The sequence below is a fragment of the Pseudophryne corroboree genome, chromosome 2, assembly GCF_028390025.1.
Source record: "Pseudophryne corroboree isolate aPseCor3 chromosome 2, aPseCor3.hap2, whole genome shotgun sequence".
NCBI classification, from domain to species: domain Eukaryota; kingdom Metazoa; phylum Chordata; class Amphibia; order Anura; family Myobatrachidae; genus Pseudophryne; species Pseudophryne corroboree.
Genome location: NC_086445.1, coordinates 642,663,160 through 642,681,346, shown reverse-complemented (window position 1 = coordinate 642,681,346; position 18,187 = coordinate 642,663,160). Strand labels below are relative to the sequence as shown.

Sequence of the window (18,187 nt, the reverse complement as noted above, 5' to 3'; positions counted from 1 at the left end):
AGGGGTCGGGATGCTGGACGAGGTTATGTGACTGTCGGTCTCCCGACCGCCGGTCACATGAATACCACCCGTGTATAAGATGCTAAATTAATTTAAAAAAGTACAAAACTCCAGGAATTGCTATCCATGGTGAAGTTGCGCCATGTGATATATAAAGGATAGGGGTATGAGGACATATGTATCAAGACAGAGCCATGATGCAATTCTAACCACTACACCAGGGTCTCTCAAACTCATTCCTCAAGGCAACCTTGCAGTCCAGTTTTAAGGCTATCCATACTTGTGCACATATGGTATAATTAAACCGACTGAGACACTAATTAAGTCACCTGTGCAAAAGTATGGAAATCTATAAAACCTGGACTGTTAAGGTGCCCTGAGGACCGAGTTTGGGAACCACTGCACTACATCAAAAGTGCTGCCCTAAGGATATTTTATTGTTCAAACAAACAACACACTGAAGGTGACAAGGAAACTGGAATCGCAACGTCTAACACATGGCTAAAGGTTAATTTTTTTAATAATTTTTTTATGTACATTTTAACCATTCTTTCCAGCTTAAACAGCTGGGCATATCACAGGTTAATAAGAGGGTAGATCATTGCAGTGTTTTTTGTAACTACCATCATCAATTTTAAACTCACTTCTGAACATTAGAGAGGTAAACTCACCACTGGGTACTTATTGCATCTTATCACAGAGCTGTCAGGTGTGTAGTAATTGAGACCAGTGACAAGCAGCGATCAGTCAATCAGCATCTAGATCTTTTTTTTAAGAGGTTCACCTTTCTATTACTTCTTTTATTTACATTCTTTCTTCTTTCATTCCTCGTTTCTCTTTCTGTGGTATCACTGCTCATGTACTTGTATTATCATACAGAGAAAATCAAAGATTTCAGCATCACGCAAACTGCTGTTAAAGGTAATCAAAGTTATGAATACATAGTAGAAAGTCATACGCAATGATAGAAATAAATAAATAACTGGGCTAGCACTAGGGTTGGCACTAATGACACGATAGGTAGGCCTTGTCAGAAAGTGACTGAAAAGTAGGCACATACAGTACTGATACATTATAGTGTAATGATACAGCTAATTACGTGAAATCTGTGAGTTCCAAGGCACAACTTTACTAGCAATAGTTAGTGCATACATCAAGGACAGACAGATACTGGACAAAGAAAACTTGTAAGAAACTACATTTTTATTACATTATTTCTCATTAAAGTAATTTACATTCAAGTTGAATAGACCATCAAAATAAATATTACCTACTATAGATTATGTCAGTTACATTCATAGGGGGAATTCAATTGTTCTTTACCCCCGCTAGATAGCACACAATGGAGCAATTAAATTGTTGCTCTGTTCGGTTCCTCATGCAGCCAGAAAGACACAATTCAGCTTGCAGCCTCCTGAGGTTCAATCCTCCCTAACTTGGACTTTAGACGGATTTAGCCGCATTGCATGGCTAAAGCTGGTACTAATGGGAATGGACACGGGGCGTGTGTGCCATTCTTGCCGACGTAGCTGCCCGCCCGGTCGGCATACAGGGGGCATGGCTGATAGGGTGGTGGGCTGCAGGTGGTGGAGCCTTGAAACGTATTATCGTGGCTCCACCCTCTCTATGATGCTGAGGAAATAGGCAGTCAAGCGGGGGTGGGACTACGATGACGCAATTTGCATTATCACCCCCTGCACTGCCCACTTCCACTAACAGCAGAAGGGATACGGTCGTTAGGTCGACACATCTTAGGTCGACAGTCATTAGGTCGACCACTGAAGATCGACACGCATTAGGTCATCATGGTCATTAGGTCGACATGTACTAGGTCGACAGGTCAAATGGTCGACATGAATTTTTCACTTTTTTATTCATTTTTTGGACTTTTTCATACTTGACGATCCGCGTGGACTACAATTGGGAACGGTAACCTTGCCCGAAGCATGGCGAGAGAAGAGAGCCATGCGAGGGGACATGGTGCACTAATTCGGCTTCCCAGTCACTGTACGCAAAAAAACGACCTAATGACTGTCGACCTAAGTTGAGTTGACCCATACCCCAGCAGAAGGGGAGTACGGGGGATGCATCTAAATCTGGGACACTTGCCTTCCTTTCCGGAGGACTGGGAGGGTCACCCGATTTTTGGGAGTCTCTCGGCCATTCCAGAAGGGTAGGCAAGTCTGATGTGTGCCCAATGGGGGGCAGGGAGGATGACACAATTGAATAGCTCTGGTTGACGCCCATAGAACAATTGAATCACCCCCGTAGATGTTTAGAAATAAAGAGCAGATTTAACAAGTGACATGTGTGAGATTCGCTTTAAACTTGAAATAAGAAAAACAGTATATGCTCGTCTTCATTTTTTGTCTGTACTCCATAGAGTTTGATGCTGGCAAAGGCAAAGGAGGCATGGGATCAAGAACATGTGAACACACAGGAGGAAAAGCAGAGATACCTAAGTGAAAGGGTACCTCATACCAATACACATGGTCTGGCATTGGCTGCATTACAGGTGTTGTTTGTGCTGCTAAATAGCAAATACTTTCTTTATTTTCATCATAGGAGTCAATAACCTGACATATGATTTTGACATTTCAGGAGCTGTGCCGGGAACTCCATGAGAAAGTGGGGATTGTTGATGAGGAAAGATATGACATTGAAGCAAAAGTTCTCCATAATACAAGAGAGGTAAATTCAAGGGGGTGTAGTATGGTATGTCGGTGCTTGCCAACAGCTGGGCGAGCGCAAATGAGCCCCTTGCCGGCTCGCTGCGCTTGCCACGCTGCGGGCATGGAGGTGCTCTCCCTCTGGAAAGGGGGGTTGTGGACCCCCAAGAGGGAGAATAGTTGTCGGTATGCCAGGTGTCGGGATCCCAACAGCCGGCATATTGAATACCACCCATTAAAGATATAGGCCCTCATTCCGAGTTGTTCGCTCGCAAGGCGATTTTAGCAGAGTTACACACGCTAAGCCGCCGCCTACTGGGAGTGAATCTTAGCTTCTTAAAATTGCGAACGATGTATTCGCAATATTGCGATTACAAACTACTTAGCAGTTTCAGAGTAGCTTCAGACTTACTCGGCATCTGCGATCAGTTCAGTGCTTGTCGTTCCTGGTTTGACGTCACAAACACTCCCAGTGTTTGCCCAGACACTCCTCCGTTTCTCCGGCCACTCCTGCGTTTTTTCCGGAAACGGTAGCGTTTTTTCCCACACGCCCATAAAACGCCGTGTTTCCGCCCAGTAACACCCATTTCCTGTCAATCACATTACGATCGCCGGAGCGAAGAAAAAGCCGTGAGTAAAAAAACTATCTTCATAGAAAAATTACTTGGCGCAGTCGCAGTGCGAACATTGCGCATGCGTACTAAGCAGAAAATCGCTGCGATGCGAAGATTTTTACCGAGCGAACAACTCGGAATGACCCCCATAACTAAAAACATATTTTTGATAGGGTACAGCACTGTGCATGTGTGCAGCATTTTTTCTTTTACTACTCCCCTCCACCGCCATCCGGAGGGACTTGATAAATTGGCAATATCCACCTTCTTTGTATAAAGCATGCAGAAATTATTGCTGGAGATTTTCACTGAACATTCTGCTTTTTGGGGCTTGGTACCAGCCTTTACTTACAGAACACAGCATTTACATGAAATAACAAAGACTCTCCAACATGGTCATTTTCTACCATTTATGCTGCACACTTGAGACACATCAGGCACATGCTGGCACTTTAAGTGACAAGAGTGCACTACAGTATAAATTGTGCCTGTAACATGAAAAAAATAGATGTATTATTAGTACATTAATATTGCCCCGTTACCATTCAAAACGTATTTTCTCTTTCATTTAAACAATAATAATAAATCCCCTAATGCAAAAATAATATTTTTTTTAATTGACTCATAGGGTAATTTGGCCCCCATAATATATTTATAAAATAGTTTTGTCTCCATGAAGCTGCTTTACCCCCTTAGTTAATAGATACAAATTGGCATCACAATTCATTAGTGTATTGCTACTCCTTAATATATAACTTTTTCTGGCTTTTTTCTGCAATGTGGCTTAAATTGCTAGCAAGTGTCACATTGCCAGTGATTTTATTTTTATGCCTTCAGACTGCTGGATAAACATTTTGGAGGCCAAAATAGCTGGCAATGTGTAGAGGTAAGCAGGGTTTTCATGTTTTCCCCCAAAATATGTCTTTTCACAGCAAAGCCAAAATGATGGATGTTTGCCCAAAGGCATCTTATGAGGAGAGGGGGTCTGTGCGAAGTGTCCATGTGGGGATCACCCCTTACTGGCATGGTATCCGGTCTATAGATCTAAGCTAAAAAGGTCTACAGTCAATAGGACGACCACTTATGGCCGACAGACATTAGGTCAACAGGATCAAAAGCGCGACAGGACAATGGTCGACACACATATGTTTGATCTTCATTTTTCTTTCCATTTTCTTTAACTGCATACTTTACCATCCACGTGGACTATGATTGGGAATAGTAACCTGTGCTGAGCGCAGCGGTAGCAGAGCGATGCACTTAGCCCGAAGCATTGTGAGCGAAGTGCTACTCTAATGGGTCTTGTTTGTGGCATAAAAGTAACAAAACAACCCCCCAAAAAATAATTGTGTCCACCTTCTTTGTGTCGACCATATCCATATCGTCCTTTTAACCCTGTCGACCATTTGACCCTGTCGACCTTTTCTACTTTCTACGTATTCCATGTCAACCTAATGCATGTCGACCAATAGTGGTCAACCTATTGACTGTAGAACATTTAGAGTAGATCTAATAATCCACACCCCCGTGTCAGAGAAAAATTATCTTGCTGCAATTGCATCCCATCTGACCATGCAAGTTCAGTGGCCTACAATGTGTGTATATCCTCATATCTACTGTGTTTAACTGCATTACAAGCAATACTGTATCTTCTTCCTGTTAGACAGTGGATCACTCTGCTGTCTGTCTCCGTTCCCAGCACTAGAGGCAGCTTCCCTGCTCTAGTGTTTTCCCTCCTAGTGTCAGCTCAGTGCAGGAGGAGGTGCTTAGTGCACAGTCTGAGAGACAACTGCACTAACATGCAGCTTCTGCTCTCCCGAGTGTGTGACCTTGTCTACCCCGCAGCCGCACCCTGTGTGTATGCAGCCGTATCCTGTGTGTACTAAGACGCTGTGTTACCGATATACTGCTTCATTCCCTCCAACAATTTACACATAAAAATCGGTACAAATTCGAAAAGGGGGCATGGCCACAGGTAAATGGGCATTGCCACACCCCTTTTCCTATACTTTCAATGGAAGTTTGGAGAGCCAAAAATCGGTACAGACCATAAAAAAGGTACAGCTGGAAGGTAAACAAATGCAAAACAAAGATGGAGGCTGCGCTAAAATGATATATGTTGACAATACTGATATAATGAATACTTGAAAATGTATTGATAATTAATACACTAAAATAAGGTGATTACACCTTAATGCATGCAACAATAATAAGATAAAAATTACAGTTAGTACAACTGATAAAAAAAGGGTTACCCAATTAGCCAGGAATATTAGGATAGCTTTCAATCTAGGAAGTCCGTTCCAGGTTATTTCCCCCAATACTAGAGTCCAGCAAAAGCAATTAGGAGGTTAGCAAATAGTCCAATGTTGAAACTTTACCGCTAGAGGGTATGTTGCTCCTGATGTTTAAGTGGTGAGCTCCTCATGCATTGCGGTGAGCAAAGTTCATCGGTTCAGCAAGTGGAAAAATCCTCCAAATCAGAGTAGTTTTCTAGGTTTCCGTGGAGGATGGTTCGGTCTCCAAGTAAAATCCTGGCGTGGGTCCCTATACACCTGACGCGTTTCGCTGCAGTCAAATAGCAGCTTTTTCAAAGGTAACATTGGTTTGAGTGTGTGGGGTTTATATACCCATTCCAATATGGTGGCTAATTAGCACCTGAAACTGGTGTTGCATGGTTACTGATTGCTAAGCATATAAATACAGCAAAAATTATAATGAAAACAGACCCACTTCTCATAGGATGGAAAAATATATATACAAAGATCCGATTTTAATAGAAAAACTCATGTAAACAGCATATATTTACTTTCAATAACTGGGAGGAACAGGAAGTAAAGGTATATTCAACAACCAATCAATACGTTTGTTATGACTAGTGTCACTATGGAGATGATTTAAATGCACCCCCATTGGATAGGGACAGAATTATATATAACACAGGAATATTCCCTGTGAGGGTAATATATCTGAAAACCCGGTCACATGATCGTCATCAGGTCACGTGACCGACACTCGTGCCGCACTTACCAGTGGTAAGGAAGTATATCGGGTGCCAGGTCACGTGACCGTAGGCCCTTCACGCGACCGGCGCTTCAGCAGCGCTCATCAGTGTGTGGGAGTGATCACAGAATGGCCGCCGGAATAGTAGTTTCCGCCCTTAGTGCGGCATCACTTCCGTTCTCGGCAGGCATACATATGTGGGAAGCCAACCAAGGGCGGTGTTGTTACAGGCACTTCCGCCCTTACTAGCAGGATTCTAATCCTGTAAACCCAACACTACATGGTAGAAGGAAACTTATCGCGGAGGCGGTCACGTGACCGCATCCGACTTAGATGTATTAAAGATTCTATTTAGGAAATTTAAGAACGGTCATAACAAAAAAAGGGAATCTTATTAAGAAAATGAGGAAATCACTAAGGTAGAAGGGGATAATAGAGATTCTATGTGGCCAGCAAGACAAAACATTATGAAAACTTAGAATAAATAGAACTCTTCATATCAATTCTAAACAATTCTAGATCATGTAATCAAATTCAATGGTCTTAAGCAGATTAAATTAATTAGCCTACAGACACTTCAATGATGGTGGGAAATTATGCATACATATATAAAAATGTATACCAAAAAAAAAAAAAAAAGGAGGAAGGGAGTGCGAGAGGGAAAGATGGCATCAGAGGGAAGTTTTGTTAGATTATGGTATTCAATTCGACAGCCTCATTTAGACGAGCACCGTAGAAACATCATTAAGAGGCTCGAGTCCCACAGCGTTTCTCAACATTTCCATGTTACCCATAATGCCAATCCAAAAAATCTCAAAATAATTGGGGTGGAACATATCCCACTGACCATCAGAGGGGGTGATAGATACAAGAGACTATGCCAACAAGAAGCTTACTGGATGTTTAGAATGGGCACAATTTACCCGGGAGGTCTAAATGAGGCTGTCGAATTGAATTCCATAATCTAACAAAAGTTCCCTCTGATGCCATCTTTCCCTCTCGCACTCCCTTCCTCCTTTTTTTTTTGGTATACATTTTTATATATGTATGCATAATTCCCCACCATCATTGAAGTGTCTGTAGGCTAATGAATTTAATCTGCTTAAGACCATTGAATTTGATTACATGATCTAGAATTGTTTAGAATTGATATGAAGAGTTCTATTTATTCTAAGTTTTCATAATGTTTTGTCTTGCTGGCCACATAGAATCTCTATTATCCCCTTCTACCTTAGTGATTTCCTAATTTTCTTAATAAGATTCCCTTTTTTTGTTATGACCGTTCTTAAATTTCCTAAATAGATTCTTTAATACATCTAAGTCGGATGTGGTCACGTGACCGCCTCCGTGATAAGTTTCCTTCTACCATGTAGTGTTGGGTTTACAGGATTAGAATCCTGCTAGTAAGGGCGGAAGTGCCTGTAACAACACCGCCCTTGGTTGGCTTCCCACATATGTATGCCCGCCGAGAACGGAAGTGATGCCGCACTAAGGGCGGAAACTACTATTCCGGCGGCCATTCTGTGATCACTCCCACACACTGATGAGCGCTGCTGAAGCGCCGGTCACATGACGGGCCTACGGTCACGTGACCTGGCACCCGATATACTTCCTTACCACTGGTAAGTGCGGCACGAGTGTTGGTCACGTGACGTGATGACGATCATGTGACCGGGTCTTCAGATATATTACCCTCACAGGGGATATTCCTGTGTTATATATAATTCTGTCCCTATCCAATGGGGGTGCATTTAAATCATCTCCATAGTGACACTAGTCATAACAAACGTATTGATTGGTTGTTGAATATACCTTTACTTCCTGTTCCTCCCAGTTATTGAAAGTAAATATATGCTGTTTACATGAGTTTTTCTATTAAAATCGGATCTTTGTATATATATTTTTCCATCATATGAGAAGTGGGTCTGTTTTCATTGTAATTTTTACTGTATTTATATGCTTAGCAATCAGTAACCATGCAACACCAGTTCCAGGTGCTAATTAGCCACCATATTGGAATGGGTATATAAACCCCACACACTCAAACCAATGTTACCTTTGAAAAAGCTGCTATTTGACCGCAGCGAAACGCGTCAGGTGTATAGGGACCCACGCCAGGATTTTACTTGGAAACCGAACCATCCCCCACGGAAACCCAGAAAACTACTCTGATTTGGAGGATTTTTCCACTTGCTGAACCGATAAACTTTGCTCTCCGCAATGCATGAGGAGCTCACCACTTAGACATCAGGAGCAACATACCCTCTAGCGGTAAAGTTTCAACATTGGACAATTTGCTAACCTCCTAATTGCTTTTGCTGGACTCTAGTATTGAGGAAAATAACCTGGAACGGACTTCCTAGATTGAAAGCTATCCTAATATTCCTGGCTAATTGGGTCACCCTTATTTTATCAGTTGTACTAACTGTAATTTTTATCTTATTATTGGTGCATGCATTAAGGTGTAATCACCTTATTTTAGTGTATTAATTATTAATACATTTTCAAGTATTCATTATATCAGTATTGTCAACATATATCATTTTAGCACAGCCTCCATCTTTGTTTTGCATTTGTTTATCTATGTGGGAGTGACTTCCTGTATTTATCTGAGGCTGCTGCGCGACATAGCATCTCAAACCTTAAGCGCCCGAGTACCTTTGGGTAATCATTCTTTTGCATACAGCTGGAAGGTATGCTGCTTCACATGTATACTGTGATTTCCTGTTGCTGCAGAACATCTTCTATATACTAAAAGCTGTTATCTCTGTTATATGAATAAACCAATCATCCTGGTTAAGTGCCGTTGTGTGGACTAACATCCCTATCTGACACCACAACACTCTGCCAACACTTGCAGTAATCTTAAATGTTGATCCTTGCCAAAGTGTTGACAGGCATGTAAAAAAGACTTATTCAATTATATTTCTTGTGTTTCTACCACAACAGCAGCACATTTCCCAAAATCACATGCTTCATGCTCATCATGGCATGCCTATAAAAGGTATTTAAAAATAACATATTTTACATTATAGATTCAAGATCTGAGGATGAAGGTGTTGGATCTGCGTGGAAAGTTTAAAAGACCTCCACTGCGGAGGGTGCGAGTATCCGCTGATGCTATGCTCCGCGCACTTCTGGGTTCAAAACACAAGGTCTCCATGGATTTGCGTGCTAACTTGAAATCTGTTAAGAAGGAGGATACTGAGAAGGTATATATTGTTTTTTGTTATTTTAGGCCACGCTAACAAAAAATGAAAGACCTGCTGTAATCCCAGTCTGCATATGCATTGGTGTATCTATAATGGGTGCAGGGTGTGCGTTGCATATGGGCCCCTGGGTTCAGGCGCCCACACTCATCATTCTGCTCCCATATAAACTTACTTACCCCTCTGCAGACATTCGGTGGCCGGCACTGCAGACATAAATCACTGGGAAAATGGCATGGCGGCCATTTTGTCAGTAATTTGCATATGTGCAGTAGATATGTCCCCGGGAACAAGGCATGTGCCATGTTCACAGAAACCTTCACATACGCAATAGACCATGCCAAAAAAGCCAGAGCCTCAGCACTGCGGCCACTGCCAGAGAGGAAGGGGCCTGCATGGAGCCTGCACATGGGCCCCCTCCTCTATTAATCTGCCCCTCTTCATATGCATAGTATGGAGGTGTCGGTAATGTGCTAGCTCTTGGGAGCAGAGCCGGCCTTAGCTATAGGCAGGCTAGGCATTTGCATCCAAGCATGTCTAGGGGCATCCAAGCATGTCCCTACAGTATCTCATGCTGGGAGGGACAGTCTGCAAACTATCTGTTACTTTCTAAATGTATTCAATCAGCACTTGTATACACTGCTGTTTACATTTGTCAAATAGAATGCAGACAGCCCCTTGAACTCCCTCCGACATGCGTGAATGCCCCTGACTTGTGAGACATCAGACAGTAGAAGCCGGGTAACTGAAATTCCTGGAACTGTGACATTTTCACTGATTATATAAGGTTATTACTGGATGGCTCCTTATGATACCATATGTGTATTTTGGAAGACTGCTTCACATAAATCTGACATCACCTATACTTCTTGTTCACATGGGGGAGGGGGACCCTGCTATCCTGTGTCCCTTATCCCTGTGCAAACCTCAGGTGTCTGCAGGGATATAACATGGGCAGTGTTCTCCCCACACTTTATTTCTCAGTCAGTCCATACCATAAAATTCCCCTGCCATCCAGCACTGTAACATGAACAGTAAGTTGCGTTGCGCTATTTCTATATGAAACGTCAGTGCAGTGTGACTTTCAGACGCGCCAGAGCGGAGCATATTTCTCCCACAGTATAAAATAAAGGGCATGCAGTTGCCAGGAGTAACAGACACCAGCAAACACACTGAAGAGTGGAGAGAATGAACAGTTGCTACATGGTTGATACTGGTCTTTTTGGATAACCAGCAAGTATGGCAGTATCTGGACTTTGCTGCTATCTGTGTCCAACCAGCAAGTGAAAATAAAGGGTGAGGCATGCAAAGGACGGCATACCCTGTGAGGTCACATTCCTTGTACAGGTGCCCCTTTAATGGGTGCAAGCGCAAGCACTCACCCATCCTGCCACCCCCATCTCACAAAATGCAGTCACGGATCTAGGGAGCTGCATGGGCGCACACACTGACTGCAAGCACACCAGCAAGCAAGTTTTATAAAAAAAAAAAAAAAAAAAAAAAGCTACTAGCGCTACTAATGTGGGGCATATGTGTAAGGTGAATTGCTATGTGGAATTATGTGTATTATGGCATTACTAATGTGGGGCATATGTGTAAGGTGAATTGCTGTGTGGAATTATGTGTATTATGGCATTACTAATGTGGGTCATATGTGTAAGGTGCATTGCTGTGTGGAATTATGTGTATTATGGCATTACTAATGTGGGTCATATGTGTAAGGTGAATTGCTGTGTGAAATTATGTGCATTATGGCATTACTAATATGGGGCATATGTGTAAGGTGCATTATTGTGTAGAATTTTGTGTATTATGGGCATTACTAATGTGGGGCATATGTGTAAGGTGCATTACTATCTGGAATTATGTGTATTATGGGCATTACTGTGGGGCATTATGCAGGGTTGAATTGGCCCACATGGTAACCCTCCTGGTGGGCCTCACTGCCTTAGTGTTGCTGGGTCAGATGCAGAACTAGGAGCGATGCTAGGGGGGGGCACCAGCCAAAAATTTGCCTAGGGCATAAAATTGCGATCACTTCAGCCTGTTCGGGGCCGGAATTGACGTCAGACACCCACCCTGAAAACGCTTGGACACGCCTGCGTTTTTCCAACCACTCACAGAAAACGGTCAGTTGCCACCCACAAACGCATTCTTCCTGTCAATTTCCTTGCAATCGGCTGTGCGAATGGATTCTTCGTAAAACCCATCGTACAGCAACGATCCGCTTTGTTCCCGTGCAACGTGTCTGCGCAATGCGGTGCATACGCATGCGCAGTTCTGACATGAAAGCAGCGCTGCAAAAAACGCTAGCGAGCGATCAGGTCTGAATTACCCCCTATGTGTGTCCAGGCTGACATGCCAGCTGGGCACCTCTCTGGAGCAATGGGTCGGCTCTGTTTGGAAATACTCCGTACTCATAGCAAGGCGATTGGTTGACTTTAATCCTGCTGCCCCTATCTTTAAGAGTTGAAATGTCCAAACTTTTTGTGTCTAATGCAAATATCTGTATAAATGAATTCTGTATACAGTACATAACATTTAATATGTTCTGGTGATCTGTGATTTTGCAGGCAGTTTATAAAACTGTACTGTTATTAAAGGCATAACCTGCTGATTTTTTACCTTTAATAACATTGCCGTTTTAAAGATGGATAGGAAAATTATAGAATAAAATGATTTAGCAAAACCAGAATCTATTAATCTGATCCCCACATGTATTAATAGGGTCCACCTTTGATATTGCTGTACAGTACTGTGTGTTTTAATGTTCTGATGTGTTTCTAAATATATTTAGGCTATATTTTTTGTGCTAATTCGTATCTGAAAGTTTTCTGAAGGGTGTGCACACGTTAGTAAGCACATAAAAAACTTTCTTTGTTTTGCATGAAGTCTTAATTGTACCTATTTGATTGCTTGGTTTAACTTGTTCTGCATTTTTTTTCTTGTAATGTATTTCTTTAAAAAAACAGTAAAAAATTTAGATATCTTTAATATATAATATTAAACGTCAATTAATCTTGCAATTGGTGAGAAATGTACTATGTTACCCTCTATGCTATAGTTATGCACGGATGCTGTCAATATACCACGTCGGGATCCCGGTGTTCAGGATCCCAACGCCGGAATCCCGACAGGCACCCGGTATTCCGCCTCAGGTGGTGGTCCACGCCACCAGCCGAGGGGGTATAGAATAGTGTGGCCATGAGCGTGGCGAGCGCAGTGAGCCCTAGAGGTTACTCACTGCGCTCGCTGTCAGGATTCCAGCGTCGGTCTCCTGACCGCCGAGATCCCGACCGCCAGGATCCCATACTGAATCTGTTATTTATAATATGTTTGTAGCTTCAGTTCTGTGCTTTTATGTGCTACAGCAGGAGACTGTAATGGTCGGATTTATTCTGTATTGCTAATTATCATTGTTAATACACTGTATGTATGTTGTCATCACAAAGGAGCGTCCAGTTGAAGTCAGTGATTGGCGCAAGAACGTTGAAGCAATGTCTGGTATGGAGGGCAGGAAAAAGATGTTTGATGCAGCAAAATCTCCTACAGCCCAATAAAAAGGTGAAATTCTAAAAGGATAAATCCACTTTTATGAACATAGTTAAGGGCAAATGTGTAAAATAAACACTTAGTATCTATCCTACGACTAATTGTTTGATAGATACACTGTGTTGTATAGTGTATCTAGAACATCTATACGGGTGTAGTATGGAATGCCGGCGGCCGGGCTCCCGGCGACCAGCATACCGGCGCAGGGAGCCCGACCGCCGGCATACCGCTCGCCATGCTGCGGGCACGGTGGCGCGCCACACGTGCCACGCTATTTATTCTCCCTCCAGGGGGGTTGTGGAACCCCACGAGGGAGAATATCTGTCGGTATGCCGGCTGTCGGGATTCCGGCGCCGGTATACTGTCGCCGGGATCCCGACAGTCGGCAACCTGAAGACCACCCCATCTATACTACTGTACATGGTATCCATCTGTGTGTGGGCTGGGTATATGCAGATATATTCAAGGGTAGTGGCACATGGTGCGCTTGAGAAGAAATTATATATAAATATGCAGATTTCTGCCTATGACCAAGGGCATGTCATTTTGCCAACATCAATTATTTGAATTGAGAAGCACATAAAGCTGTCACGCTAGTTCATAACTGATGACATCAGGTCTTTTGATATTTTGATTGTGACTAAATATATTCATAGTACTGCATATGCTGACTCCAGCTGATAGAGAGTGATATTAATGCATAGTGATCAGCCCCATGTAAAAGTAATGCCCCATAGCCAGCCACTGGTATAGTGAAACTTGGTCACAACTAAAAGTTTTACTAGTTTGCAAGGTTCACTAACAAGAATGGCTTTAATGCTCCTCCTCTCTAGATGATTGTACTAGGAAGTGGTGCTGACCTGTATAGCCAGATTAAGGGAGGGGTCCAGGGGACAGTATGCAGTGATGGCAGAGACACTGGAGTCTTCATGAGCTGCTGATGGGGCTTCCCGACCAGAGGAGAGATAGGGGTGGGGGGTGGGGGTGGGGGGAAGGGGGGAAGGGAAGAGGTGCAAGTGACCCAGGGACCCCAGCTTCTCCTACTCCCCACCTGAGTATCTGGATCCTGTGTAACCTGTTATCTAATGAGAGTATTTGGGTCAAGAGTCCTCCTGAGTCCTGTCTCAGTGTGTAAGTAGCACAGAGGCCGCTGTTATTGCATTTTTGCAAGATAAATTAAAGATGTAATTTTTCCAAGTGTATTTTAAGTTGTTTAAGTTATCTTTGTTCCACTATGAGAAAACTTTATAAAATAGTTGTCTCTCAATTAGCTGGAACTATAAACAGCACCCAGGCATTATTAAAGTATTAGTTTAAATCTGATATACAACATTGGTTTAAATTTAATATGCACAATATCTGAAAAACACCCCCCTTCCCCTGGAATCCCCCCCCCCCACACACACACACACACTCACCCACACTTTTAAACTTTACTGTCTATTCACGTCTGACCCTCACCCAATCAATAAACATGCCCCTGTAGGCACACCCTGATCTCCAACAGTGCCATGTAAGGAAATGGGGACATGAAAAACAAATGATAAGATGAGTCTAATGATTGATTGCAGTTTACATTCTGTTTTTTTTTTTTGGCCTGAATGCAAAGAAGTATATATCGCACAAATAAATCCCTGTGCACCAGTCAGTTATTACCATTCTCACCATGAAGTATTTAAGTGGTAGCAGCATATTATGGGTGTGTTTTTCTGCAGGGTTTATAGATAGATGAATAAAGCACATTATAGATATACCACTGGCAAACACATGTTATCGTCTGCCAAATAGCTCAAACTAGAGAGGAAGATTATCTTTCAACTACTAAACACTGCAAAAAAATATTTTTTCTTTCTGTAAATGGCTTATTCCTGAGTACTGTTCTTACAGTGCATCCAGAAAGTATTCACAGCGCTTCACTTTTTCCACATTTTGTTATGTTATAGCCTTATTCCAAAATGGAATAAATTAATTTTTGCCCTCAAAAGTCTACACACAATACCCCATAATGACATTGTGAAAAAAGGTTTTTTTTGTGATTTAAAAATAAACTAAGAAATCACATGTACATAAGTATTCACAGCCTTTGCTCAATACTTTGTTGATGCACCTTTGGCAGCAATTACAGCCTCAAGTCTTTTTGAACATGATGCCATAAGCTTGGCACACCTACAGTATCTTTGTGCAGTTTCACCCATTCCAGCACCTCTCAAGCTTCATCAGGTTGGATGGGATGCGTCAGTGCACAGCCATTTTCAGATCTCTCCAGAGATGTTCAATTGGATTCAAGTCTGGGCTCTGGCTGGGCCACTAGAGATGAGCGGGTTCGGTTTCTCTGAATCCGAACCCGCCCGAACTTCAGCTTTTTTTACACGGATCCGAGCGACTCGGATCTTCCCGCCTTGCTCGGTTAACCCGAGCGCGCCCGAACGTCATCATGACGCTGTCGGATTCTCGCGAGGCTCGGATTCTATCGCGAGACTCGGATTCTATATAAGGAGCCGCGCGTCGCCGCCATTTTCACACGTGCATTGAGATTGATAGGGAGAGGACGTGGCTGGCGTCCTCTCCATTTAGATTATAAGAGAGAGAGATTTACTGGAGCTTAGGACTAGGAGGAGTACTGTAGAAGTGTAGAGAGTGCAGAGAGTTTACTAGTGAGTGACCACCAGACAGTGCAGTTTATTTAATATATCCGTTCTCTGCCTGAAAAAAGCGATACACACAGTGACACAGTCACATACCATATCTGTGTGCACTGCTCAGGCTCAGCCCAGTGTGCTGCATCATCTATATATATTATATATCTGTCTGACTGCTCAGCTCACACAGCTTATAATTGTGGGGGAGACTGGGGAGCACTGCAGTGCCAGTTATAGGTTATAGCAGGAGCCAGGAGTACATAATATTATATAGTGAGTGACCACCAGACAGTGCAGTTTATTTAATATATCCGTTCTCTGCCTGAAAAAAGCGATACACACAGTGACTCAGTCACATACCATATCTGTGTGCACTGCTCAGGCTCAGCCCAGTGTGCTGCATCATCTATATATATTATATATCTGTCTGACTGCTCAGCTCACACAGCTTATAATTGTGGGGGAGACTGGGGAGCACTGCAGTGCCAGTTATAGGTTATAGCAGGAGCCAGGAGTACATAATATTATATAGTGAGTGACCACCAGACAGTGCAGTTTATTTAATATATCCGTTCTCTGCCTGAAAAAAGCGATACACACAGTGACTCAGTCACATACCATATCTGTGTGCACTGCTCAGGCTCAGCCCAGTGTGCTGCATCATCTATATATATTATATATCTGTCTGACTGCTCAGCTCACACAGCTTATAATTGTGGGGGAGACTGGGGAGCACTGCAGTGCCAGTTATAGGTTATAGCAGGAGCCAGGAGTACATAATATTATATTAAAATTAAACAGTGCACACTTTTGCTGCAGGAGTGCCACTGCCAGTGTGACTGACCAGTGACCTGACCACACTGACCACCAGTATAGTTAGTAGTATACTTATATTGTGATTGCCTGAAAAAGTTAAACACTCGTCGTGTGACTTCACTTGTGTGTTGTTGTTTTTTTTATTCTATAAAAATAAAACTCATTCTGCTGACAGACAGTGTCCAGCAGGTCCGTCATTATATAATATATACCTGTCCGGCTGCAGTAGTGATATATATATATTTTTTATATCATTTATCATCCAGTCGCAGCAGACACAGTACGGTAGTTCACGGCTGTGGCTACCTCTGTGTCTGCACTCGGCAGGCAGTCCGTCCATAATTGTATACCACCTAACCGTGGTTTTTTTTTCTTTCTTCTTTATACATACATAGTTACATAGACATCTCTTTATCAACCAGTCTATATTAGCAGCAGACACAGTACAGTACGGTAGTTCACGGCTGTGGCTACCTCTGTGTCTGCACTCGGCAGGCAGTCCGTCCATAATTGTATACCACCTAACCGTGGTTTTTTTTTCTTTCTTTATACATACATACTACTACGACATCTCTTTATCAACCAGTCTATATTATTAGCAGCAGACACAGTACAGTACGGTAGTTCACGGCTGTGGCTACCTCTGTGTCTGCACTCGGCAGGCAGTCCGTCCATAATTGTATACCACCTAACCGTGGTTTTTTTTTCTTTCTTCTTTATACATACATAGTTACATAGACATCTCTTTATCAACCAGTCTATATTAGCAGCAGACACAGTACAGTACGGTAGTTCACGGCTGTGGCTACCTCTGTGTCTGCACTCGGCAGGCAGTCCATAATTGTATACTAGTATCCATCTCCATTGTTTACCTGAGGTGCCTTTTAGTTGTGCCTATTAAAATATGGAGAACAAAAATGTTGAGGTTCCAAAATTAGGGAAAGATCAAGATCCACTTCCACCTCGTGCTGAAGCTGCTGCCACTAGTCATGGCCGAGACGATGAAATGCCAGCAACGTCGTCTGCCAAGGCCGATGCCCAATGTCATAGTACAGAGCATGTCAAATCCAAAACACCAAATATCAGAAAAAAAAGGACTCCAAAACCTAAAATAAAATTGTCGGAGGAGAAGCGTAAACTTGCCAATATGCCATTTACGACACGGAGTGGCAAGGAACGGCTGAGGCCCTGGCCTATGTTCATGGCTAGTGGTTCAGGTTTTTTGGAAGGGACATCCTGCGTGACACTGCAGTGCCACTCCTAGATGGGCCCGGTGTTTGTGTCGGCCACTAGGGTCGCTAATCTTACTCACACAGCTACCTCATTGCGCCTCTTTTTTTTTTTGCGTCATGTGCTGTTTGGGGAGGGTTTTTTGGAAGGGCCATCCTGCGTGACACTGCAGTGCCACTCCTAGATGGGCCCGGTGTTTGTGTCGGCCACTAGGGTCGCTAATCTTACTCACACAGCTACCTCATTGCGCCTCTTTTTTTCTTTGCGTCATGTGCTGTTTGGGGAGGGTTTTTTGGAAGGGACATCCTGCGTGACACTGCAGTGCCACTCCTAGATGGGCCCGGTGTTTGTGTCGGCCACTAGGGTCGCTTATCTTACTCACACAGCGACCTCGGTGCAAATTTTAGGACTAAAAATAATATTGTGAGGTGTGAGGTATTCAGAATAGACTGAAA

The 18,187-nt window shown here is 43.0% G+C and overlaps 1 protein-coding gene across 1 annotated transcript in view; it reads left to right on the top strand.

Annotated features, from left to right (window-relative positions):
* Positions 1 to 812: 812 nt before the first annotated feature.
* Positions 813 to 18,187, top strand: part of TNNI1 (troponin I1, slow skeletal type) — a 29,164-nt gene continuing 11,789 nt past the window's right edge. The window contains exons 1-5 of the mRNA XM_063954967.1: positions 813 to 921; positions 2,384 to 2,515; positions 2,602 to 2,691; positions 9,322 to 9,498; positions 12,948 to 13,059. Of these exons, the coding sequence (XP_063811037.1) occupies positions 2,390 to 2,515; positions 2,602 to 2,691; positions 9,322 to 9,498; positions 12,948 to 13,055 (501 nt within the window). The 5' untranslated portion in view covers positions 813 to 921; positions 2,384 to 2,389 and the 3' untranslated portion in view covers positions 13,056 to 13,059. The remainder of the gene's footprint in view (positions 922 to 2,383; positions 2,516 to 2,601; positions 2,692 to 9,321; positions 9,499 to 12,947; positions 13,060 to 18,187) is intronic.